This window comes from Marmota marmota, unplaced genomic scaffold, assembly GCF_001458135.2.
Source record: "Marmota marmota marmota unplaced genomic scaffold, marMar, whole genome shotgun sequence".
NCBI classification, from domain to species: domain Eukaryota; kingdom Metazoa; phylum Chordata; class Mammalia; order Rodentia; family Sciuridae; genus Marmota; species Marmota marmota.
Window position 1 is genome coordinate 36,159,891 of NW_026000229.1, and position 26,725 is coordinate 36,186,615.

The 26,725-nt window shown below is 36.4% G+C and overlaps 1 protein-coding gene across 7 annotated transcripts in view; it reads right to left on the reverse strand.

Moving 5' to 3' along the window:
• Positions 1–204: 204 nt before the first annotated feature.
• Positions 205–26,725, reverse strand: part of Ganc (glucosidase alpha, neutral C) — a 76,968-nt gene continuing 50,447 nt past the window's right edge. For 3 of the 7 annotated variants that reach the window (XM_048793745.1, XM_015480771.2, XM_015480770.2), the window contains exons 14-25: positions 26,272–26,351; positions 24,582–24,725; positions 22,927–23,023; positions 18,657–18,758; positions 16,714–16,957; positions 15,157–15,221; positions 13,341–13,417; positions 9,202–9,276; positions 6,105–6,218; positions 4,448–4,560; positions 3,824–3,927; positions 205–2,625 (exon numbers count right to left, since the gene is read on the reverse strand). In XM_048793745.1, coding sequence (XP_048649702.1) covers positions 2,516–2,625; positions 3,824–3,927; positions 4,448–4,560; positions 6,105–6,218; positions 9,202–9,276; positions 13,341–13,417; positions 15,157–15,221; positions 16,714–16,957; positions 18,657–18,758; positions 22,927–23,023; positions 24,582–24,725; positions 26,272–26,351 — 1,325 coding nt within the window. In that variant the 3' untranslated portion in view covers positions 205–2,515. Of the gene's footprint in view, positions 2,626–3,823; positions 3,928–4,447; positions 4,561–6,104; positions 6,219–7,611; positions 7,778–9,201; positions 9,277–13,340; positions 13,418–15,156; positions 15,222–16,713; positions 17,036–18,656; positions 18,759–22,926; positions 23,024–23,593; positions 23,668–24,581; positions 24,726–26,271; positions 26,352–26,725 lie in introns of those variants that run through there. The other 4 variants (XM_015480773.2, XR_007343967.1, XM_048793746.1 and 1 more) reach the window with 4 other exon arrangements.

Consider the following 26,725-nt stretch of genomic DNA (forward strand, 5'->3'; position numbering starts at 1 on the left):
ATGGATTCATTTGAGCTTTGCTACAATATTTGTTGAAACAATTTAACTTTCTCACATAAAATCCTGTTTCCTGTGAAAACATATCAAGAATTAGCCACAAGATAACTGAATATTGGTAGGTCAACTCAGCTGCACATGGATCTCTGGTATATAGCTTTCCACATAGAAGGCAGGTAAAGTATGAGAAGCAATAAGAGCAGAAAACAAAAACACCAGACAATATTTCTCTGTTGTAAAATGTTTCAGTATAGATTTGGGTCAAGACAGAGCATTTCCTCACTAACTTTAATAGTTCCTGTTTTCTTTCTTCCTCCAAAAATATTTTAATGAAATAACAGACATGAAATAAATATTTGTCTAAAGATAGGTCTTAATTATTAAACTTTAATTGCTATTAAAAACCATTATTTAGGCCTGGGGATATAGCTTGATAGTAAAACACTTGCCAAGCATGTTTAAGGATATGGGTTCAATATCTGGCACCACAAACAGCAACAACAAAACCCCCATCATTAATAAAAATAACAATAACAACAATAAAACCCCATCATTTATATTAGGAAAGAGCATTGGTTTTCAGGCTATGTTTTATTTTAGGTTGGCAAGGGAAAACTGAAGCTAGTATTTATGACTTCAGTTAATTTAGGAGTCTTCTTTTTTCCTTAATTGCAAAATATACACAAATAGGAGCAAAGGATACACATGTAGCTATGTCAGCTTTCATTTGGTGCAAAATTCAAACCTCAACTCATACAATTAAATGTGACCATCAGAAATGTACAATGTCTACTGCATTTGGGCAGATTCCTATGTCAGAAAAATAAAATTAGAAATAAATACATGCTATCCTCACTTAAAAATTTTTTTTTAGTTGTAGATGGATACAATATCTTTATTTTTATTTGTTTATTTTTTATGTGGTGCTGAGGATTGAACCCAGGCCTCATGTGTGTGAGGCAAGCACTCTACCACTGAGCTACAACCCCAGTCTCCTATATTCACTTTTTAATCAATATAATCTATCAGTTAACCAATCACAGCCAACAGTTACTGAAAGTCAAGTGTAAAGGTGCTCTAGCAGATATAAGAGAAATATAACATGCTTTTAAGGAACACAGAATCTATTAAGAAAAGACAGACATACTTGAGACATTATGGTACAATCCCTGAGAATGCATAATACACCACAATTATATGTGGGACAGCATTTCAGAGAATGGCAAAATCACTACTAATGGGCACTGAATAGTTGGGGTGCTAGGGTGGTTACAGTGTGTAGAAAAGTGAGATTTGAATTGGGTCTGAAAGGGTGGTAAGATTTGTCTGGGTGGAGGGAGGATGCTACAGCTCAGGGAGGGGAAGGCACAGAGGTGACATTTTAAGTAGCTAAGTGGAAGAAGACTGATAAGAAAGTGTGCATGCTGAGAGTACTGAGGAGTTGAGGCTGTTCCAACAGATGCTGTGGTAGGCAACGGAAAATTATTGGGGTCTCCAGAGCAGAGATCATTGTGATCCAACTGGTATGTTGTAATGTTCTATTCCATGCCAAGCTATATTGGAGCCTGAAGCAAAAGAAAACTCAATAATCCTGAGGCTGTCTTTATAAAAGATTTTGATGTTTTGTTCAGCATGACTTTTATAATAATTACAATTTTTAAAAATAGTACATTAAAATACTTCTTATCATGCCTGAAGCAAGTGCCTCACTTGCCTTCTCCTATTCCCAGCCTTGTTCTCTATTTTTGAAGTTCAGTGGTGAGGACATGGGTATTTATTGCATTATTATTAATTAGAGCTTACTCATTTTTTTTAGCGCTTACTCATATTATCAATATCCTTAGGCAAGTAGACAGTATTTAATAAAAACAATCAAATAATTTAAATTTTAAGAAGATTAATTTAGAACTTTTGAGCCTGAGAAGCAGGAAAGGGAAAATAATCCTTTGTGTTCCTGAGTAAATCTCTAGGGCAGAACAGGTCCCCACTGTTGTAGGGTATGCAATATGCACAGAGAAGGTTATCTTAACCATGTCAGTGTAGGCAAACGATAACTGTGGCATCAGACACTATTGTCCATTTGGAGACTGGGCAACTTCCCTGCTGTAGCCAGAGTGAATCTGCCACATTGGCCTGAGGCAAGCCCAATAAATGGGCCACTTGGGTAGGCTTGGCATACCTAAAAATCCATCCAGTCCTGCTCAAAAAGAGGCCACTCACTGGCCCACAGAGCTTACCACAGGGCCATAGTCCAAGAGGCAAGGAAAATTCACCAACTCTATCAATGTCTCAGGGCTTTGTGGGTATGTAGGAAGAGTCGTATTTGTAAAAAGAGTCTCAATCATTAATCATCTTAAAATATGAAATCTATTGTCCATTAGTATATAAGTGACTAATGCAAGATTATTTTTAGCTAAGGAAACCAATTAGATTGCAGCACAAATCTTAAAAGAGGCCAAGGGAAGAACTGAAAAGATGCAGGCAGCTCCTTCTGAGCAACACCAGGGGAGCTTCTTTGTCATTTGATGTGGACCTCCCAGTCACAGCCAATATTCAGTGAAAGCTTCTCCAGGTTCAGGGTGGACGTTTTGGCACAATACATAAAAGCCACAGGCTGATCTTTACCATCTACATAGCAAGACAAAAAAAAAAAAGAGGAAAAGTTTGACATATACTTCGGAGGGAAAAATATATTCTTCAAATCTGACATATTTTCTGACTCTATCATAAAAACTTGCTTAGAAGAATCTAATTTTTGTGTATGTGTATGTGTGGTGCTGGGGACAGTATCTAGGGCCTTGCAGGCAACCTTGCCAGACAAGCTCTCTACCCTGAGCTACATATCTCGCCTGAAAATCTAATTTAATAGCACTTAATTTTTTTTAGTTATAGGTAGATATAATACCTTTATTTAATTTATTTATATGTGGTGCTGAGGATCGAACCCAATGCCTTACATGTGCTAGGTGAGCACTCTACCACTAAGTCACAACCCCAGCCCTAATAGCACTTTTTTTTAAGAGAGAGAGAGAGAGGAGAGAGAGATAGAGAGAGAGAGAATTTTTTAAATATTTATTTTTCAGTTTTCAGTGGACACAACATCTTTATTTTATTTTTATGTAGTGCTGCGGATCGAACCCAGCACACCGCGCATGCCAGGCGAGTGCGTTACCGCTTGAGCCACATTCCCAGCCCCCTAATAGCACTTTTACTCATGAATTTTTATGATTTTTTTTAAACCATGAAAAACCTTCATTGTTTTGAATACAGCCCTGGTTGAAAAGACAGTTTTACAAAGTGATGTGCCCAAGAAATTCAGTAGGTAAGGAAGGATATAATTCCCATCCTATGCCCCTCCATAAACTCCATCAACGTGGGCAGGATTCACCAAGGCTTCAGATATCTAGATTTTTTAAAATTTGTTTTTTAGTTGTAGATGGACATAATACCTTTATTTTATTTATTTTTATGTGGTGCTGTAGGTCAAACCCAGTGCCTCACATTTGCTAGGCAAGTGCTCTACCACTGTGCTCCAGCTCCAGCCCCAGCCCCCAGATATCTACAGATTAAAAAAGCATTCAGAAATACCTAAACTACTAAGTCTAGCCCCAAACAATTTCCCTTAGAAAAAATAAGGCAGGAAGCAAGAAGAAAGACCAGAATGGTCTTACTCACTATAGAGACTAGAATACTTGACCTCCACCAGTAAGTGCAGAGTCCATTTGAGCTAGACTCATGTTAGTTTAGAAACTAAGCATTTCCTCATGGCAGATACTTTCATGTTTACAAAAACAAATGTTGAGGTAAGAATGAACTGTTTCCTCACCAGATGAGTGGGTAGTCACAGAAGATGGCTTCTTCTTGAGGCCTAAGAACAAGATCTGCTCCACCACACATTTGCTGAGATAACGACCCCTCTCATCTGCACAACTGGAATAGATATAAATGGATTTAGGAGAAGAAGGATGGGGATTTGAATTAGTCACAGGTCAAAATCTCTTATGAGTTCCCTTCCATCTGTCCCTATGGAGTCATGATTCATTCAGGGTCATATTGACTATGATGAAGAGATGAAAAAAGATGACTCTATGCCAAGGACTAACAAACCACTGGCCAAATCAATCTCCCTTTAACACCATTTGAGAAAATCACAGAAGTACACAAAAATCACAAATGTAACTGGGATATTGTAACAAATTATAAGAAATCAGGCACTTAATGAGTTGGTGGAAGGAATTATAAAAGCCCAAATTGCACTTTTTTTTAGTTTTTAGGTAGTGGGGAATGAAATGAACATTAAAAAAGGAACACTCATGGAAGAGTAACTGAAAAATGTCCCAATTCATTTCTTTAAATAATAACCGAAAACAGCAATGCATTTATTTGAGGATGCCTAAATATAGTATAAGTTATTTAAAAAAAAACACACAGCTTCTTTAGCTGCTATTACCTGTTGATCAAAACACTGGAACAGAATGAAAATTTTCTGTGCAAGAATTGGTTCTGGTGGAGATACTGAAATGAATGGCCATCGTCGAGATATAACTCCCCAACTGCAGAACCCTGTTAAGTGAATCAGGGAACATGTTTTATGTAATAGGAAATTTGTCAGCTTCCAAAGGGACATAATTTTGAAAATGTGAAAACTTACGTCAAACAAAAACTTAGATTTGCTACAGTTTGAATACGGAATGTCCCCAAAGTCCCATGTGTTGGTCCTCAGCCCATGGTGTTATTGAGAGGCACAGGAACATTTAAGAAGTGGGATATAGTGGTGGTCTTCAGATCATTGGGATTGTGCCTTTTGAAGGAGACTGTGGGGACCCCTGGGTGGCTCTGCTCTGCCATGTACTCCCCATCATGATGTGCTACCTCACCCAGGCCCAAAAGCAATGAGGCCAACTGAAATATTTTCCAAAAGTGAGCTAAAATAACCCTTTTATTTTTATAAGTTAATTATCTCAGGTATTTGTTTTAGCGTAGAAAGTTAACTAGCAATATTTAAGCTGCACAAAGTAGTCATACAAATATCTAATATAGTCAATACCCAATCACTCTCAAATAGATAATGAAACAATATGAATAGAGAAGTCACATAAGAGGTGCACGAAGAATTAAACCTTGTTGGAAGAAATTTAAACTATGAAGTATGGTCAGGGGCATCCCTGAAAACACTATCCCAGAATGTGACAACAAGGTCAAGAAGGTTCACAGAATGAAACTGATGTTAAAAAAAAAATCAGAATATAATGGATGAGGATCAGCTATCTCTAGATCTTGCATTTCGAGAAAGGTATCTGGTGCCTACTCTTTTCGGCAGAAGGGCCCCTTTGCATATCATACAATGTCATAGCACTCCATATGGCAGATTAAGATTATTGGCAATACTTGATGTGCAATGGATCTCTAGTATTTTGCATTTATTCTGGGATTTCACATGGGTCCCAAATCCCTAGTTTGGCCCACAAAGACATGCCTAAATGAAACAGAAAAGAAAGCTATAACTTAATTATTTTACAATGCTAATATAAATAAGGGTAAGTATTATTATAATACGAGTAAAAATTTATATTTGGCCCTATATTTTGGCACATGGCCAGGAGAGAAGTCTGATACAGGTTTCATATGGCTTAAAAGATCTTCTCAAAAGGACAAATCAGATCTCGATCCTACCAGGCTTTACTCAGGGAGATTTCAGTTGTTTGAGTTACCTGATGAGAAGTCATTTAGTGGGGTTGGGGTCCCTGAAATGGTCCATAGTCACAGGTACCCTTCTGTGAGAGAATGAGTTTCAGAGCTAATACACAGCCTATGATCTAATGAGCTTTTAGCCCAGCAGTAATCACTGCTCAGCTAAAAAGAACCAACAGTCAACTGTTCAAGAAAGACATTTTCCTCTTTCCCCAAGTTCTTTTAAGACAATTCCAAAAACGGCAGACTAACTAGGCAATAATTCAGAAATTATTTAAAACTTTGATTTCTAGATAAACACTAGAAGTACCTATCTCCATAGGTGGGGCTCACCACTTTTTCATGCTATCAGACTTTTTGAAAGACTATAAAGAGACACAGAAGTAATAAAAAGTATAACCTGTTTTCCCAAATACCTCAGTGCTGACAGCAACCCGGAGTCCAAATGAGGAATCAGTCATCCAGCCTGTGGATTTTCCTATAGTTGTCTTTATTGGTACCACACTTCCACTGCGTTGAAATACTGGTATCTACAGCAGAGCAACAATATCAGGAAAGGTATTTGTATAAATATGTTCTTTACTTCTTGTTGCCTACTGCGAATTAGGCAACAAGAAGTAAAGATAAAATAAAAGTATTTGTATAAAGAAATTTCAAAGTAGAATTTAAAAATATTTCATTATATAAGATTCCACTCTTTACAAGTATAGACTCTAGGGCAAGATAAATTTGTGGGCACAGAGGTAGTATATTTGGGGATCCTGGCATTAAAAGGAAAGAGCACAACAACAAAAAAATGGTTCACTTTCCAATTACTAGGGAAGCTGACTACCCTTCATTAATTTATCACATATACTTGTTTTTGCTGCTTTTTCTTTTTCTTTTCTTGTTTTCTTTGCAGATTGGGAACTGAATCCATGGTCCTGCATATGAAGGCAAGTGCTCTACCACTGAGCTTCATCCTTAGCCCTTTGTGGGACAGTCTTGCTAAGTTGTCCAGGCTGGCCTGGAACCTGTGATTCAGCCTCCTATGTAGCTAGGATTATAGGTGTGCACTAACATGTCCAGCTACTGTTTTTTCTTTTAAATGATGAATTTTATTTTGCACACTCTATAACTGGCCTTTCCTATGTTGTAGTTTAACATTCTCATAAATTATAATAAACATGTTTACTTCTAGAGCCTTGCTAAAGACTTAATTTTTCTAAGTGGTGTATGTATGTATATGTAAAGTATTTCTTGGTTTGGGAGATGACTTTTGCTCTTTATCACTGCACCAGAATACTTTTTGCTCTCTGTTTCTCTGGATCACCAGAATGACTGACTTAATTCTGAGGGCAGATTTGTGAAACTGCTTCTGTTATAGCTGGGCATGGTGGTGCATACCTGTAATCCCAGAGGCCCAGGAGGCTGAGGCAGGAGGATTACAAGCCTGAGGCCAGCCTCAGCATCTGAGCAAGGCCCTCACCAATTTAGGGAGACCCTATTCAAAAAAATAAAAAGGGCTGAGCATGTGGCTCAGTGATAAAGTACCTCTGGGTTCAATCCCCAGTATCGCCCCCCCCCCAAAAAGAAAAAAAACCCTCAACCACCACCAAAAAAAGCAACCCCCCCCCCTCCAAACTGCTTTTCTTATACATATCATCAAGGGTAATTTAAGTGACTCTAACAACATCATGTGGGCATGGCCCTCAGCTCTCAATCTTCTGGAATGCCACTTGGCAGGGAAAGCCTGGTAAGAATCACATGAGGACTTGTACTTTGCTGTGGTAAAGTGTTAGCAAGGAGAAGAGTAAAAGAACATATATGAAGTTGATAGTGAGGATGAAGTAGTTAAAATGTCCCCCATACCTAATTCGCAGTAGGCAACAAGAAGTAAAGAACATCTTATTCCTCCCCACATCTCCCTCTCTAATTGGACAATCTCTCTGTTCTGTTTTTCTTCATTTTTTTTTTTGGCTTGTTTGTTTGTTTTTAAGAGCACAGTGTTAAGTTAAAGTGGAATGGGCTCTAGATGAGGAATCAGCAGACTTGGGAGCTTGTCTCATTTCTCCCACAATCCAGCTGTCATCCTGGACAGATAAGTTACCTGTAAGTGTAAGGTATTTAAGTAGATGATTATTAAGGTTTTTCTCTAGATCTGAAAGTTAATATCCAAAATAACTTTCTTTGTTTTTAATACCTTTATTTTATTTATTTATTTTTATATGGTGCTGAGGATCAAACCCAGTGCCTCACATGTACAAGGCAAGTATTCCATCACTAAGCCACCACCCAGCCCCTGAAATTATATTCTTTAAAAAAAAATCACTGCTGATAATTAAAAAAAATCACATCACTGCCTATTTATCAATCTTCACTCTACTCAGGGACTATGGTAGTGCTTATGATTTAGCTACAGGAAGGAACTTCCCTTTGGAAACTCAAAACATCCTGGATAGGCAGGCCCCTTTGATGCTAACATCATACTGATATTACTCCCTTGGGCTGAGAGGCCCAGGATCATGCCTGAAAATTCATGTTTTTAACTTAGTCTTGTAGAAGGACATTCTATATGGCATGCATTATAATCACTGCATTTTCTGTTTTTAGTATTACTTTTCTTAGACACACAAATGTAAACATATGGGTAAGAGTTGGTTTTATCCCTGATATTTCATACCATGAAATCTGAGTATATATATTTTAAGACATTTTTCTTCACATTTTAACAGCATTATTGATATAATCATATATATTTCACATTTAGAGTATACAGTTAAACAGGCTTCAGTATATTGGTCTTGCAACCCTCACCACTATTGATTTTAGAATATTCTGATACCCAAAAAATAAATCTGTACCAAGTAGCAGTCACTCTTCATCATACCCCAATTCCTTGCCCTGCCCCAGCCCTAAGCAACTACTTACTAATCTACTTTCTGTTTCTATATATATATATATATATATATATATATATATATATATATATGTTATTATGCAGAACACTAACATTCTTGGTTTTATGATACAGGCACACAATATAGACTGAAGGTCAGTATCCCCCTAAAATTCATTTGTTGAAGTCCAGTCCCCAAGGTGATTATATTTGGAGATAGGACCTCTTTGGAGATGATTATGTAAAATGAGATCACAGTGGTGAGGCCCTGATATGATAGGAACAGTGTCTTTATAAGAAGAGACAGGAAGGGGTTAGGGCTGGGGCTCAGTGGTAGAGTACTTGCCTAGCACATGTGAACCACTGGCTCGGATCCTCAGTACCACACAAAAATAAAGGTACTGGGTCCATCTATAACTAGAAATATATTTTTTTAAAAAAAGGAGAGACAGAAAGAAGTGCCTCATTAGGAACTGCATCAACTGGCATTCTCATCTGATCTGGAAATAGAAATTTCACAATTGTGAGGAAATTAATTTCTGCTGTTTAAGCCACCAAGTTGGTGGTATTTTGTCACAGCAATCAGAGCAGACAAATACAACACAGGTAGAAATAATAGTCTGAAAATAACTTACAGTATTCAAGGCAACTGGAATCTTCACGGTACATCCTCCTCTCCAATGAGCAAATGTCTTAGAGTGATACCAGATCTAAAACAGACCCCAGTGAGAAAGAGTTTATGAGCAACTCTGCTCACAACTTACTCATTACAATATTCACTTAACTGCATTTCAAATAACCAGAAACTAAAATAAATGGAGATAAGTGGGGTTTTTTTGTTTGTTTTTGTTTCATTGTGGTATGGGGAAGTATTTTTTTAATTATTTATTTATTTGGGAGGGTACTGGGGATTGAACCCAAAAGTGCTTTACCACTGAGCTACATTTCCAGCCCTTTTTTTTTTTTTTAAATCTTGGATAGAAGTTAGGAAGAATATATGTTTTTAAGAAGATCTGAAAGAGTGGGACTTGATGGCTCATGGTTATGATCATAGCTATTCAGGCAGCTGAGGCAGAACAAGTTCAAGTTTGAGGCCAAGCCGAGCTACTCAGTATAACTCTGACTCAAAATAAAATAAAAAGGACTGAGGATATAGCTCAGAGGCAGATGCTTGCCAAGCACGTCCACAGACCTGGAATTGATCTCTAACATGAAAGCGAAGGAAGGAAGGAAGGAAGGAAGGAAGGAAGGAAGGAAGGAGCAAATCTCAAGGGACTATGACTAATTAATTTAATAAAGGTCATTTGTTTGCCCATCTGTACATTCAAAAGTAATTACACCTGTAATCCCAGCAGCTCAGGAGGCTGAGACAGGAGGATCATAGTTCAAAGCCAGCCTCAGCAACAGCGAGGTACTAAGTAACTCAGTGAGACCCTGTCTCCAAGTAAAATTCAAAATAGGGCTGGGGATGAGGCTCAGTGGTTGAGTTTCCCTGAGTTCAATCTCTGGTACCAAAAGAAAAAAGTTATTTGCTAAACAACATAACCACTATGCCAGGTGCTCGACATACATGATAATTAAGATGTCTAATGAGTGAAAAGGCAGTCCTTGACCTCCTGGGTTTTATAGCCCACTTGGCTTATAAAAACTTAGTGCTTCTAGCAGTGAATGAGATGACAAAATAGAAAAAATAACCAAAATAAAGAAAAGCACGTTGCAGGTAAAGAGATTGCAAATGAGGCAGCAGAAAAGGAAAATACCAGAGAAAGAATAGATCTGAGACAAAAACAAATTGAAACATGGATTACTAATATGGTATCACTTTTTAACACAGTATAATTCAGAGCTAAGGTTCTAATTCTTATGTAAGGTCTCTATCAAGAGGGAGCCAGTTGCTGAAGTATCAAAAAGAGCCTATAAAGTAATTTGATGGAATAAACCCTTAAGATATCATTAGAAGGAGCATGAAAACAAAAACCTTATTTTCTCTCTTTTAGCCAGTATACTTTCTGGCAGCCAGTGTTGCAAGTTCACCTTGTGGGATTACCACATCCTTTATATAGCACAGTTGTTGAGTCTGTTACCATCCTGTTGTGAAGGTGACAGAACTGTGATTTGACCATCATTAGCAATAGTGAATGCTTTTATTTTGGGGGGTTGGGGGGATTACTGGGGACTAAATCCAGGGATGCTTAACCACAGAGTCACATCCCCAGTCCCTTTTATTTTTTTTAAATTTTGAGACAGGGTCTTAATAAGTTGCTTAGGAGCTCGCTAAGTTGCTGAGGCTGGCTTTGAACTTGCAATCCTCCTACCTCAGCTCCTGAGCTACTAAAATTATAGGCATGTGCCACTGTGCCCAGCTGCCACAGTGAACTCTTAATTCAACAGGGTCAAACCTATTGCAGTCATGATATATTATTCTTGATTGGATTCAATTTATTAATATTTTGTCAAGGATTTTTGAGTCTGTGTTTGTAAGAACATTAGCTTGTTTTCTTTATGTTTCTTTTATATGTCATTCTCTGGCTTTCTCTCTCTCCTCTCTAGCTAATCCCAGTAGCTTCAGATAAAGAATTGGTGGGGATAAAAGGTAAACTGATTCAAACAAGGTTTGAGCATTGTCTTGTCTACCACCATAACTGATTAAAATGAGAGATAACAAGGTTTGTGCTTTGGTGCCATATCCAAAGATCTCCAATTTAGGAAGGGTATAACCAGTATAAAATTCCACAAAGGACCAAACCCAGAACTCAGTCCCAGGTTCCTAAGCAAGTTCTTGCTGAGTGCCAACTATATACCAGGTATCCACTTAGTTGCTGGGGATGCAATAGTAAACCTAACGGATGAAAACCACTGCCTTCAAGGAGCTCACATTACAATAGGAGAGGTACATAATAAGAAAATAAGTAAATATACAGAATGTTAGATGGTGGCAAGTCCTGTGAAGAAAGAGAAAGGCTGGAGAGGCCTAGGGAGCACCAGGAGCAATGAGAGAAGTCTATAAACTTAAACAGGTGGTCAGAGACAGCTTTGCTGATGAGATATTTGAGCCCAGACTTGGAGGAGAGGAGATGGGCCCCATATAAATATGGGTAAGAGTGACAGTGTGAACTTCAGACAGCCTGCTCATTTAGTGTGAAGTGTACTGGCCAGCCAGTCAAGATAAAGAAGCAGGTCTGGAAAGAATTTTTTTGGCTTTTTTACCCAGCATTTGTGAAGATGTTGCAGGAGAAACAATCACAGAACACTCTGATAAAAAATGAAGGAATATAGTTCAAAGTCACAACAATGTGTTTGCAATGATGAATCATTAGTAAAAATTCTTGGCTAAGTTAGAAAGGGAGCAGTTTCTTTTAACAGATGCCTACTGCTTTGTTAGAATAAACTTGAAAAATTCTCATCAGACATGCTCAGCAGGACCATTTATTTAGCTGTTGCTGTATTTAATGTTTTCCTCAGGTTTCTACTTGGCAAGGGAATCTTTGTAAAGATCCCTCAACTTCAGATATTCAAATTACTGGAGAAACCAAGAGGAAAGACTACAGTTCATAAACATTCTGGAGAAAAACCTGGTTAGTCATATCAATAATAAAAAGTGTAGGTAGCTGAATGGTGGCCACTGAAAAAGAGTCTCTTGACATGGTAGTCCCAGTCCAGCCCAGCACGCTGCATGGCTCTTTCCTCTGTGTGCTGAAGCCTGGGGTGAAGCTCTAGTTCCTGAGGACTCTCCCTAGTCTGTCTCCTTTCTGCTCTTCATTCCACACCCTCTTTCCCTAGACTGGGGCACCAAGTCTCCGTGGTCTCTGCTCTGCAGAAAAAGGGTTGTCCCTGCCTCACCTTTGTGCTCTGCCTAAGTTCACTGCCCTGGGCTCTGGTAGGCCGGGACAGTTCATATAGTAATAATAACAAATGACAATAACTAATAAGATAGCTAAGGAAGGTAGAGATGATAGAGGGAAGTCATTATTGATCTTGATCAATTTGGTGAGTACTGGAGACAATTTTTGGTACCAAAATTTAGGATTCAAAGGGAGCCAGAATCAAAAAAGCAAAGTTTCTTTCTTTTTTTTTTTCTTTTTTGGTACTGGGGATTGAACTCAGGGGCACTCGACCACTGAGCCATATTCCAAGTTCTATTTTGTATTTTATTTAGTGACAGGGTTTCACTGAGTTGCTTAGCACCTCGCCATTGCTGAGGCTCGCTTTGAACTTGCAATCCTCCTGTCTCAGCCTCCCGAGCCACTGGGATTACAGGCGTGCGCCACCGTGCCTGGCATAAAGAGCAAAGTTTCTTTATACTTAAGTTTCCCACCAGAGTCTGATACCTCATAGTAGACAAAAGATTTTTTTCTTACCCTACCCTCAGTGTGTTTAAGAACTCACTTAAGCAAGTCAGTGTGAAGATGAATTCTGATCCTTCTTGGGGCCATCACCTATTCATTTTTCTATCACCTGGCCTCCATTAATTTCTTAGCCTAAGTGGACAGTGTCATGATTTTTAAAAATCATCAGTTATGGCTGGGGTTGTGGCTCAGTGGTAGTGTGCTCGCCTAGCATGTGTGAGGCACTGGGTTCGATTCTCAGCACCACATAAAAATAAAGACAATAAAGTCCATCAACAACTAAAGAAAAATCTAAAAAAAATCATCAGTTATTACAGTCATTTGGTGTGTGTTCACCAAAGCATTATGGAGAAATTTAGTTGCTTAAAGAAACAAAGGGATGAGAGAGATGAGACTTGAGATATATGACTAATTGTTATTAGTCTTACCTCATTTGATCTTGGCAGAAATACATCAACCATGGTGGTTTTTGGTTCTGTGACTGGATGAACCAATAAAGCACTTCCTTAAGAATGGAGAAGAAATAAAATTTAGTGTCATTACGAGAATTCTTTTCCTTTAATTGAACAGTATTGTGGTTTTTATTTTGTTTTGTTTTGGTATGGGGCTTGAAAACAGGGGTTCTTCACCACTGACCTACATCTCCAGCCCTTTTCATTTTTTTTTTCTTTTGAGACAGGTCTTGCTAAATTGCTTAGGGCTTGGCTAAATTTCTGAGGCTGGCCTACAACTTGCAAATCTCCTGTCTCAGCCTCCTGAGTAGCTGGGATTACAGGTTATGGGCCACAATGCCTGGCAAAAAACTACTAGACTGTAAACTTCTGTAAGGCAGAGACTGTGGTGAGTTAAACCAATGTTTCATCAGAGAGATGCATTGTTAGAAAGAGGAGAGGGGCTCAAATAGGTGACTGTTATTACCCATCATTAATCCATATATGGAATATCAGGATTATAGGAAGGAACCCTGACACAATTTACTACAGTATCATTTTGTGCTTAACTTCTGGTGCACCAATAATCTGAAAGCATCACTGCATCTCTCCATGGCTTTACTGTTTTCTTTGAGTGATGCTGATGATAGTGAGTCCACAACTGTTATCCAGAATTGTGTCACTGTGGCTACTCAGGTTCTTTTCCTTGGGCAGTTATCATTGGGAAGGCTGTAGATGGCAAGAATTATTAAATTTTCTTTGATCTTGCCACCATGCAGGTAAAAATTCATCATTTGTAAATTCTTTTATTCAATAAATACTGATTGCCAGGCATGTTGATAGGCTCTGGGGATAGAGTGGCAGATAAAACAAGCATGATCCCTGCTTTCATGGAGCTTATAGTAAATGAAGACAGATATTAAAAAGTAATTGAAAGACAGAGTTAAGACAAATACCAAAAAAATCAAAAGTACAAAGCAGAAGTTTTTTTTTAATGCGACAGATTGACTTTGATGGAGGAGAACAGTCTAAGGTATAAGAAGGCAAGGAGTGGTCAGGGAGGTTTCTCCAAGGCAGTGATTATTGAGACCTAATGTTAAGGGATTGAACCTAGGAATTTGAACATGCCATCTGAGTGCTCTGCCACTGAGCTACATTCCCAGACCAAGGACTCTATTTTTTTAAATATTTTTTTGTTGTTGTTAATGGACCTTTATTTTGTTTATATGTGGTGCTGAGAATCGAACCCAGTGCCTCGCACATGTCAGGTAAGCCCTCTACCACTGAGCCCCAGCCCCAGCCCAATGACTCTATTATTTAACACTGGAGGTTTCCATTGTTTGGCATGTGGTTACCTTTTGGGCAACTCAATGTTTAGACTGGCTTTTTGAGCTTTGTCTCTAAGATAATAAACTTCCATGTTCTAGAATTGATGGTTAATCCTTGATAAAGAGGCCTATTACTGTATATGAAATAAACTCTTCTGGTTCTTTACTATATCTGTATGATTTACTTTTTGCCTACTTCCTTCCCTGTAGTGGTCTCAATAGGCTTAGAAGAGTGAACACAAAACAAAAGTTTAAACTATACCTACAAATAGAATGGATTTATTTGATGTTGGTAAGAATAATACTGTGAGTGCTAGAATTACAACAGAATAGATCTGCAATCCCACTAATGCATTAAAAATCTTGATGAAGGAATTTACTTTAATTTTTTTAGTTTCATTGGGATTAGGATTTTAAAAAGTGCTCTCATAGTAGAAAATTTAATAGAAACATAATTATAGTGTTTGTAATTAATAAATGCTCACCCAGCATGTATTCATCTTCCACACCAAAAGTCTCTAATTCATCTGGGAATTCTATCCACAGAGGCCTGGGAAAGTGAAAAGAACGTTCGTTACATTTTAATGTAATTATATGTTTTTTAAGAATTTTATATTTTTAGTTTAAAAACTATTCAAAGGAAACTGGAAAGCACTAAAGTATCAAGATTCTTTTTCATACATCTCAAGTTTTTATGAGCAATTGCTGTGATTACTTTACATTTTTATTATGTAAAAATGTTCTAAAGAAATATTGAGAATTCTAGTACCTGCCACTTTTCCTTCTGATTGTTGAGCACTAAACACTACTCTAATGGGCAGAGTCAGAGCTTTATGCAAGTCCAAATGCCTAACATCTTTGGATATGATTTTACAATGATGATAATTCTGTGCTTTTTTAAAAAACATTTTTTTAGTTGCAGATGAACACAATACCTTTGTTTATTTATTTTATTTGGTGCTGACGATGGAACTCAGTGCCTCACACATGTAAGACAAGTGCTTTACCGCTGAGCCACAACCCAGCCCCTCTGTGCTGTTTTATTTTTTGTGTTTGCTGCTTTCATGCATCACTTAATCACTATATCTTTGAGAAGAACTGATGTTTCTTGTTTTCAAGCTGGCATTATTTTTTTGGGTGTGGGGTTAAGAAATTTTGAGTATTCTTTTTTGCTTGTTATTGTTTTGTGTAACTAGGATGTATTTGGGTTCATAAACAATAAAACTGTCAGTATATATCTACCTGGATATCAACTTAATGGTTCTAGTCATTTTTCAATTACATGAGGAAAGAATATCTTCTAATAAGCAAAATTTATTTTTAGTTTATTCACCAGCCTTTGTAATAACATATTTCTTCCCTACAGAACAAAACAACAGTATACCTGGGTGATATCTAGAACCTAAAAGGGAAACTTCTAACAAATATAGATTCTTGAAACCTACCCAAAGAGATTCCTAGAAAATTTTGGAGGTATAGCTTTTAAAATCTATAGTGGAAAGCTCCCCAGGTGATATTGATTTCATCTAAATTTAGGAACTTCTGATCCTGAAGTCTTGGTGAATTGTGTATGCTGGTATGTATCATTCCCTAATCTAGAAAGTTTTTTCTTAATATTTTGCCTTCAAAATAGAGTTAAAATTTATAAACAAATGCTCACCTCAAACTTGGAACAGTTTAGTCCTAAGAGTAAGATAAAGGAAAGCCTAAGGCTGGCAGGTAAGTTATTCTTTCTGAAAAGATGCTACTGTCAAATAATGGATTCTTTCAGTCACTTCTTTATTCTTTGAGATATCTCTATTTTTGCCTCTCACCTAGCATGTACATTTAATCACAGTAGTAGGGGGTCTAGTTTTTTTTAATCTGTCTTCGACAGCCAGAATCACGTGCATAATTGGTAGTCAAGAAGCTCACTGGAACTTGATTAAACGTGAGGCTTTTCTTCACTTTTTCTTTTAAAATCACTGCACAATTAGTCCAGTCCCTAATCACTGTGAGAGAATTAGGCTGTTGCAGTCCCTGAATGGATGATGCATTTTTACCTCATGACAGGTTCAGAAGCCACATGTGCATGGTAGAATAGAGAATACAAATAGGGTAGGAGGGTATAGCGTTCTCTGATGGCTTCTCGGATAAGTTTGGTGTATTCCTCCCCAAAAAGCCAGGGTTCCCGCCGCTTGGTGTTCATGTTAGCATGGCCACGGAAGAAGGGTTGGTAGGCTCCCGCCTGGTACCAACGCACCAGCAGTTCTGCATCTGGATTCCCAATGAAGCCACCCACATCAGCTGGTTAGGAAAGAAAGGCCAAGTAAGGCAACCAGACTTCAAATAAATGATGTACAGGGTAAGATAAGGTCTTGATGACTGTCCAGAAAAAGGAAACATATGTGCATTCAAAACTATGACCTCAAAAAGGGGAGCACATTATATAAAACGGCCTCTCTGGAGATCTGACAAAACACTCTTTGAACACTGTCTTCTTGTTAAAAGACCAGAAGATTATTCCAAAATCAATACTCCTATATGTTCCTGAACTCATATTACCTAGAAATCATAAAATGTTGACTTGATTTATTATTATGTGTGTGTAATGGAAGGAAGGAGCTGGTAACCAATTTCCTTTGGAAGCAACAGGAAAACCAAGATAAAAAATAAAGAACTAAAGAGAAGTAAATAATCAGAATTAGAAGTTTAAAGCTGGGTGTGATGGCATACGCCTGAAATCCCAGTGGCTTAGGAGGCTGAGGCAGGAGGACTGCGAGTTCAAAGCCAGCCTCAGCAAAAGCTAGGCGCTAAGCAACTCAGTGAGACCCTGCCTCTAAATAAAATACAAAATAGAGCTGGGGATGTGGCTCAGTGGTTGAGTACCCCAGAGTTCAATCCCCAGTATATAAAAAAAAAAAGTTTGGGTAGAATTTCATGCTGAGTCCTAGAGTAGGATATGTATTTCTTGTACTATATGTGGACCAATACCAAAAACTATCAATATAAAAATGTAATATTAACTTGTTTCTATTTCTGCAGAAAACAAGGAAAAACTGGAACTGCAGTCACATTGAGCAACTTTTAACCTTATCCACAGAGAATTCTCAGGATGCAAGGAAGGTACACTATCAGACACACTTATTTTAATTAAATTTATCTTTCTCAAGAGCATATCTTTTTAAAAAACACAGTTAAAATATGTCATGGAATTTAAAATCTGCTAAGAATGTAGTTCTCTATTTCCTCCTTCTTATTATTGTTATTTTTTAGCAGTACTGAAAAATTGTACCTAGAGTCTTGCACATGTTAGGTGAGAACTGTACCACTGATATATCTCTGCCCCACACTATTTTTTAAAAAAAATATTTTTAGTTGTAGATGGACACAATACCTTTATTTTGTTTATTTAGTTTTTTAATGTGGTGCTGGGGATTGAACCCAGTGCCTCACATGTGCTAGGCAAGTGCTCTACCACTGAGCTACAACCCCAGCCCCCACACTAACTTCTGATTCACTAAATTCTTTGTAATTCTCTCTATTTTTTTCACTTAATTTTTTTTTTTTGGTAATTGTAGATGGGCAAAATACCTTTATTTTATTTATTTTTATGTGATGCTAAGGATCGAACCCAGTGCCTCACACATGCTAGGCAAGAGCTCTGCTACTGAGCTATGGCCCCACCCCATACTTTTTTCACATGCTGCATCTAAAAAGGAAGTGATGAAAGAATGAGGAAAAGAAGTACTCTTTGGTGCTTCCCTTTTCTCCTTCTGAGAAATTGATTCTCTGTCTTAAATTTGGACAATATACAAGAAGTTCTGAAGCATCCTGCTTTCACTTTTCTCTCTAATCTGCTCCCCTTCACTTTCTCCTGTTTTCTCTTTCCCATATTTATCCCAGCCCAAAATAGCTAAGGAGAAGGGTTTTATGACCAGCTTTGAAGAAACATCTCATTTTTCATTATCTCTCACTTTAAGCTCCAAGACAGAACTCATCTTACCTCCACAAAAAGAGATCCCAGTAATGCTGAGAGTTAGTAACATGGGGATAGAAATTTTCAGGTAACTCCATTCTGCTGTGTTGTCACCAGTCCACACTGCACCTTTGATCACCAGTAAGAAAGTATTAAAAAAAAAATCACAAGTCAGTTCATGTTCTTAATTTCATATTTAGAGTCCTGATTATTTACTTATGTATTTATTTGGTACCAGGGATTGAACCCATATGTTAATGCTTAATCACTGAGTCACATCCCCAGCCCTTTTTAGTTTTATTTTGAGACAGGGTTTCACTAAGTTGCTTTAGCCTCACTAAATTGTTGAGGCTAACCTTGAACTTGTGACCCTCCTGCCTTAGCTTCCCAAGTCTTGGGAATTATAGGTGTGTGACACCATGCCTGGCTTAGAGCCTTGATTTTTAAGACAAGCTACTAAAAAGGAAAATAGATTTCTTACCTAAAAGTAAATAATTGGTTTATACAGGAAAATGTATTAATTTTCTAATATAAAAATTTATTAAAATCCATAAAACATTCTATGAAAATATTCTGAAATTATGCATAGTTTTGAATTTTTTTTTTTTTTTGTGGTACTGGGAATTAGAACCCAGGGCCTTGTGCATGCAAGGCAAGCACTCTACCAACTGAGGTATATCCCCAGTCTTATAATTCTTTTTATGAGAGCATTACAGTTATACATAATAGTTGGGTTCATTTTGACAAAATCATACATGCACAGATTTTGATTTACTCTAAGTCCTGGAAGCTCCCCTTTCTCAAACTCCCTCCCCTAGATTCCTTCCTCTACTCTACTAATTTCCCTTTTGCTTGTTTGTTTATTTTTCATTGGTGCTTTATACATAGTATATAAAGAAAGATAGAATGCACTGTGGTATATTTACACATGCACATAGTGTGATTTTGTTAAAATTCATTCCTATTTCCTTCCCTTTCTCATCCTTCACCCCCCATCTCCTTTTATCCCATTGTTCTTTCCTTTATCTTTATGATATCCAATCCCCCTTTCCCCACATTTTGCACTAGTTTCCGTGAAGTATAATTCAAATATGATTATAGGAGGAATATTTTTAAAAATAAATTTTATTGAGATGTCATTTACATACAATAAATGTATCTGTTTTAAGTGAAGAGTTTAATGCTTGTAACCACCACCATAAGCAAGGCATAGAACATTTCCATAACTAGTGAAGTTCCCATGGGTTTCTTAGCAGTCAACAAATACCCACTTTAGGCAACTTACTCATGTGATTTCTATGGTTATAGATTAGTCTTTTCTGGAATTTTCATACAATGGAAACATAATATATACCATATTATATTTTAACATTTTTTTTTTACTCAGCATAACGTAGTTTACTATTTTTTTATTTTCTGGGTAGCATTCCATGATATGGAACATATCACAAGTTATTTATCTATTTATCTATTGATGAATATATAGATTCTTTCCAGATTTGAGCTATTATAAATAAAGATACCATAAATATCTTTGTGTAAATCTCTGTGTGATATGTTTTTATTTATCTCTGGATAAAATTGTTGGGTCTTATGTTCAGCATATGTTAAACACTTCAAGATAATTCCAAGCCTTTTAGGAAGGGTTGTACCACTTTAGATTCTCATAGCAATATATGAGAGTACCAGTATTTTTAATTCTAGGCACTCTAAGGAACATATAGTGGTATCTTTCTTTTGTTCTATTTTATTTTATTTATTTTTTTATATTTTCCATTTTTTATTGGCACATTATAGTTGTACATAATTATGGGATGTTGTTATATATTCTTACATGCACACAGTAAAAAAATATAATTGGCTAATCATTCCCCAGTATTTCTCTATTTCTCCTTTCTCTCACCTATCCCATCCTCTACTGATCTCCCTCTTTTGTTTTAATTTATATGTCCCTAATAACTGATTATTTCTTCACGTGTTTACTGATCATTCTATGTCTTCTTCTGTAAAGTATCTATTCCTCACATCTTTTGTTCTTCTGTTTTGTTTTTGTCATTGAGATGGGGTCTTACTATGTTGCCCAGGCTGGCCTTGAACTCCTGGGCTCAAGAGATCCTCCTGTCCCAGGCTCCCAAATAGCTGACACAACAGGTGTGCATGAGTGTACCTGGTCTCGTTCCTAATTTTTAAAATATGTTGTATGTCTTATTATTGAGTTGTAAAAATTATTTACAACTGTAAGGGTTGTGGTTACAGTTGTAACCCATATATATCTAGTTGTTTTAGAAACATTAATTGAAAAATACGGCAACTTTATACTTTGCATGGATTATCATCCCACTTAATCATCCCCAAAACCATATCAGGGAAATAATATTATTAACTCCATTTTACAAATGAAGGAACTATGACAAACAGTGGATTCCTAATCTACCCATAGTCACATAGTCATTAATTAGATTTAAGGCAGGATTTGAGTCCAGGCAGTCCAACTCCAAAGCCAGTGTTCTTTATCATTGCACAGTTGTAAGAGTTTCTAAAGACAGATTACATACTACTAAAGAGATTCATAAAAGGAAAAAAATCTTATTTTACTACATCTACATTACTACTGAAGCATTTTTGTCTATCTTCTACCAAAAATAGTTCTAACAGATATTTTTTATTTTATTTCTCATACAAATTTTGAATTTTCCTTCAGTCAACAATGAAAAATATTTTCAAGGGATTGCCCTTTGTAAATAGTATTTAATAAGTTTTCCTTAATTTCAAGTAAAATATGTATATATTTACATAATGATTTTGAAATTTTGTCAAAAAAGCTCATCATAATAAACATGCAAATATTCTCATGGCTCATATGGTTGTTTAGACAGAACTTCTTCCTGGATATTGATTTCAGCATTTGACTGAACAAAATATATTTCCTGTAAAGCCCTGCTACATACTGGGGCAAAGTTGATTAAGTTGGGGTCTTGCTATGTTGCCCAGGCTGGCCTTGAACTCTGGGCTCAAGAGATCCTCCTGCCTCAGACTAGAAAGTGGGTCAACATTTACAAGATCAAAGAAAATTTAGGGGCTGGGATTGTGGCTCAGTGGTAGAATGCTCGCCTACCATGTTTGAGTTACTGGGTTCGATCCTTAGCACCACATAAAATGTAAAATAAAAATATATGTCCACCTAAAACTAAAAAATAAATATTTAAAAAAAGAAAATTTAGTATTTATGTTTCCTCTTATTTTTTAAACTGGTGTTTATAAATTTTTTCATTAAATACACATTTTTAGTGATGAAAAGTGATACTTATAGAGAATTTGGAAAATAAGGATAAAGAAGAAAATTAAAATCACTCCAATCACCTAAGGTACTAAATTTTCTTGTATCTTATCTGACTATCTACCAACTTATAGATTAAATTACTATCTTATATTTTATAAAATTGGGATAATATGGAAATATTTAGGCATTCTTTTCTATTTTTCCTTTAACATGATGTCACAAACATTTTCTTATGCAGTTAAAGCTACCATTTTAAATAGCCTCATGATAGTCTGCCACATGGACACAACTTACTTTTATAACTATTCTTGAAACAAACAAAAAACTCTATGTAACAATAGAGAATAGTGCTGTGGTGATCATCTCTATACGTGAATCTCTGCCTGAGATGATAATATCTTGGTCTTTGGTTGAGTACCACTGAGGTTGGTTTTCAGGGGTCTAGTGGGAGAACTAATAATGTCTGCAATACAGTAAGAGTTGGGTTTTTGAAATTAGGACCTAAGTTTTCGGTTGTTTATGCAAGAAAAAGGGTCTTAAAATAGCCTTCCTATGCCAGGGTGGTTAAGTTAAATTAGATCTGCATTAGCTAGTAAACCAGATCCAGTTATAGATGACCTTGACCACAAGCAACAGCCAAGTCTATTTTAAGTCATATTGCTAAGTGGAACAGAACAGGTGATTGAATGAATATGTTAGAAGCATATTTCCTGGTTTCAATAAATCAAAGAGACAGGATTGAGGATCACCATGTCAACAAACTAAATATGGTAAAGTCAGTCTCCTATCAATAAGTGGCCATTTTTTTTCAGTTAGAAACAAGTGTTAAACTTGATTAAAATTGGCTTACTCTATTTTATAGTATAAAATGCATACTTCAGAGTAGATCACTCTGTACAATAAAAGGTCTGAGCAACAGCTATTGAAAAGGAACACAGAGGCAGCAGATGCCAGAAACAGTCAAAAAGGACAGGTGGTTAATTTGTATTTTTCAGTCTAACACAAGCCATTCCTTACCATACTTTTGTGACCCAGCGAAGAAAGAACGTGAAAGAACAAAGGGTCTCTCCTTCCCTTTAGATCGCTGTATCAGTCCCTCTGCAGTAGCCATTTGCTATGAAAGTCAACAGAAAAAATTCAGAGAAGATAGGATTAGGGCATTGTGTTAATATCCTTAATAAACTAATGTGAAAAAGGTAAATAGTAGGTGGAAATGTGAAATGTTAAATATTAAAATAAATCCAACCAAATTGTTTTCATGATATATCTTCCTTTACTCAAAGAATGGAAAACTTGGGGCTGGGATTGTGGCTCAGTGGTAGAGTGCTCGTCTAGCACATGTGAGGCCTTGGGTTCGATCCTCAGCACCACATAAAAATAAATAAACAAAATAAAGGTATTATGTCCAACTACTTCTAAAAAATAAATATTAAAAAAGAACTTTCTTCAATTAATAATAACAATGAATAAATAAACTAGCATTTATTTAATGCTTACTATTAATTGGTATTTTGTAATATTTTCTCACATAATCTACCAAACAATTTCTGAAACAGTTTCTAGTGGTGGGGGAAAAAAACAGATTCAGCAAAGTTAAGTGACTGGTCCTGGCCTACATAAGAAAATTCTCTAAGGTAGTTGGCAGTAATAGCAACAGGCTTTTAGAGAAGTAAACAGATACTACCTGAAATCTGTGCTATCTCTAGCCAGCAGCTCCCATTGGAAAATACCAATAGGCAATGGGAACATAGTCACATTCTGAAAATAACAAAGAACCACAGATATAAATTAGAGCACATGATTGTCAAGCTTTTGGATATGACTGGCAAATAAAAGACAATTTTACCTTTTTAAAAAATTTTTTTGGTCCCAGGGATTGAATTCAGGGTTGTTTGACCACCAAGCCATATCCCCAGCCCTTTTTATTTTTTATTTTGAGATAGGGTCTTACTAAGTTGCTTAGGGCCTAAGTTACTGAGACTGGCTTTGAACTTTAGCTCCTTCTGCCTCAGGCTATCCAGCTGCTAGGAATACGGGCATGTGCCACAATACATGGCCAATTTTACCACCTGTAATGAGAAGGCACTGGGTTTGAGTCTCAGCACCACATATAAACAAATAAATAAAGGTCCATCAATAACTAATAAAAAAATTTTAAAAATACTTAAGGAAAGGCTTCTAAATTTAAAAAAAGCATACTTATTGAAATTATGTGTCTGTGTCAAAATTATGCTCCCCTGATATAGAATGTCAGGGTTGCTGTATTTGGATATTTGTGAGATTTTCAAAATTTAAAAAAATTTAAAAAAAAATTTTAATTAGTTATACTTGACAATTAAAACTTTAATTTTAACTTTAGCCTTTGTTAACAGATTTATACAATGCTTGTGTCAGTAAAAGTGCTATATACTAATGGCTCATTTCAAAGCAGATGTTTCCATCTTATCATTAATCTCATAATATTTTAAAATTCATTAAGTTGATTTAGAAGGAAAAGAAGCAAAAGGAGAAATAATAAAAAGTCCTGTATTGGCTATAACCCAAGACTCACTGCACTTGTCAGAAAAGACACACTAAGAGATATGAACAGCATAGTATGGCTATTAAAAAACAAATGAATTTCAGGTAGGGCACATAAATCTAGTTGACTTAATTTTGGATATCTTTCTTACCTGATAAAAACCATAGATGTTGTGAAGTTCTCTGTGCTCCCAGTTGCCATGATGAATGGCATTCTTTTGCAATGTTAGCTCAGGCCCTCTAAAGACTGAGGGTTCATTCATGTCATTCCATATGAAAAGGATATCTGTAGATCCCTAGGAAGCAAATCCTGGTCATAAAACACTACCACAGTGATGATGTTACTATGATAGCATCCCTATTTTTCTTTTCTACCCCCATTTAACTTACTTATTTATTATGTTTTTCGGAAAGGGAATTGTGTCTATTTTGTTCATTGATAAATCTCAAACTCCAAGAATAGTACCTGGCCTACAGAAAGTTCTCAATAAATATTGATTAACAAATAAATGTTGTCCTGTGTTGTCTATGAAATATACATTGCCCAGCAAGTTCACTCCAAGATCTCCCTAGAGACCCCTACTGGAAAGGTTATGAATTTTGACAATTAGGCTCTACAGCATCCACCATAGGCTACAACTCTTAACTAAAGGCAATTATAGCTATATATAGAAGATTCTATCTTCTAAAACTCTGAAAGATTTGGCAGCTCAGATATCTGTTTGTTACCATGATCTACATTTAGTGTTGTATGTAGAATTGTTCAGAGTAGGAAGGGACAGGTGATTCATCTAGTTAACATCTTGTTGTAATTTCTTTTATAGAAATCTCTGGTCTCTCAGCATTTGGCTAAATAGCTACAATTATAAGAACTCCCTTGGGCAGCTCATTCCATTATTTTCCAAATGTCTTGTTCCTTGCAATATCACCTCACAAGACCTAGCTTCCCTTCTCAGACACCATAATATCTCTTCAATTACTCAACTCTGCCATACTAGTGTGAAAACAGCCTTAGAAAACAGTGAAGTGAATGAGCATAGCCATATTTGGTCCAAGGGTGGTTGTCTATCCATGCTTTAAGTTATTTACTAGTATCCTAATATATGATGCTCAGAAACTAATGTCTGATGGTTAAGAGCTGGGCTTGGCAGACAAACAGTCCTGAGTTCAAATTCTGGGTCTATCACTTGCTAGATGGGTGACATTGGCAGGCTTTCAAACTCTCCATTACTTAATTTTCTTATCTGTGGAATTATATTTAGTTAGAGCTCCAATTTCAGAAAATTATTGTGAAGAAGAAATGGTATAATGCATATAAAGTGCTTGACATGTATTCATTTTGGTTTAGGTATCACCATCAGCATCACCACCACCACCATTATCAGTATCAAAGTAAATGGTTGAGAACAGTTCTTCAGATGTGGCTGCTCCAGTTTTCTCTGTGGTTCTTATAATATTTTAAAATAATTATTATTCTTTGCTTTTAATGATACTCTACAGTTTATATTTTCACATTTACCATACCTTTAAATATAGTTATAGATTGCTTATTTTATATAAAATGTATATGGTAATTTTGAAACATAATAAATACCTGTTATAATGTACATTGATATATCACAGAGTATGTTATAATAGTGGTTAAAAATCACAGCCTTTGTGCCTTTAGTAATGCACATGGCACCTCTCCCAGCACCACCAAAGTCTGTAATGTATTGGTCATCCTTGCCTTTTCACACAAGCATTATATAACAAGAGCTATTCAAAGAAGCAAAACAGTTCTATTCACTTTCTTTCATCCTTTAAAATCAACTAGAAAAGAACAAAAGAATAAAGACCTACCTGATAAGCCGGGAAAGCAAAAAGACCCGAATACCATTCTCTGACCTTGGAATTGGTGAAATCCAGGTAAGAAGAGAGACCTGGAGAGACATAATAGTAGATAGTCTGTTAGGAATAGGGGTCATCACAGTAAAATGTGTCGTAAAGAAGGTATCAGATGTGAGAACCAGATAATCAATGGGCACTTTACAACATTCCTTAAAGATAGGTGAGAGAGGCAAGGTCTCCAAGAAGTGAATGAAGGTTCTACTGAACTCCAGTGAAAATCACTAGACCTTTCAGCACCAGAGGCCCTGGGAAATGTCAGTGAACAAGCATCAAGACACAGTATGTCCCTCTCTGATGGCCTAAGATAGCCCAGGTATTATATTATTATTATTATTATTATTATTATTCCTCCTCCTCTTCTTCTTCTTCTTCTTCTTTTTTTAATCCTCAGTCTTAAAAAAAGAAG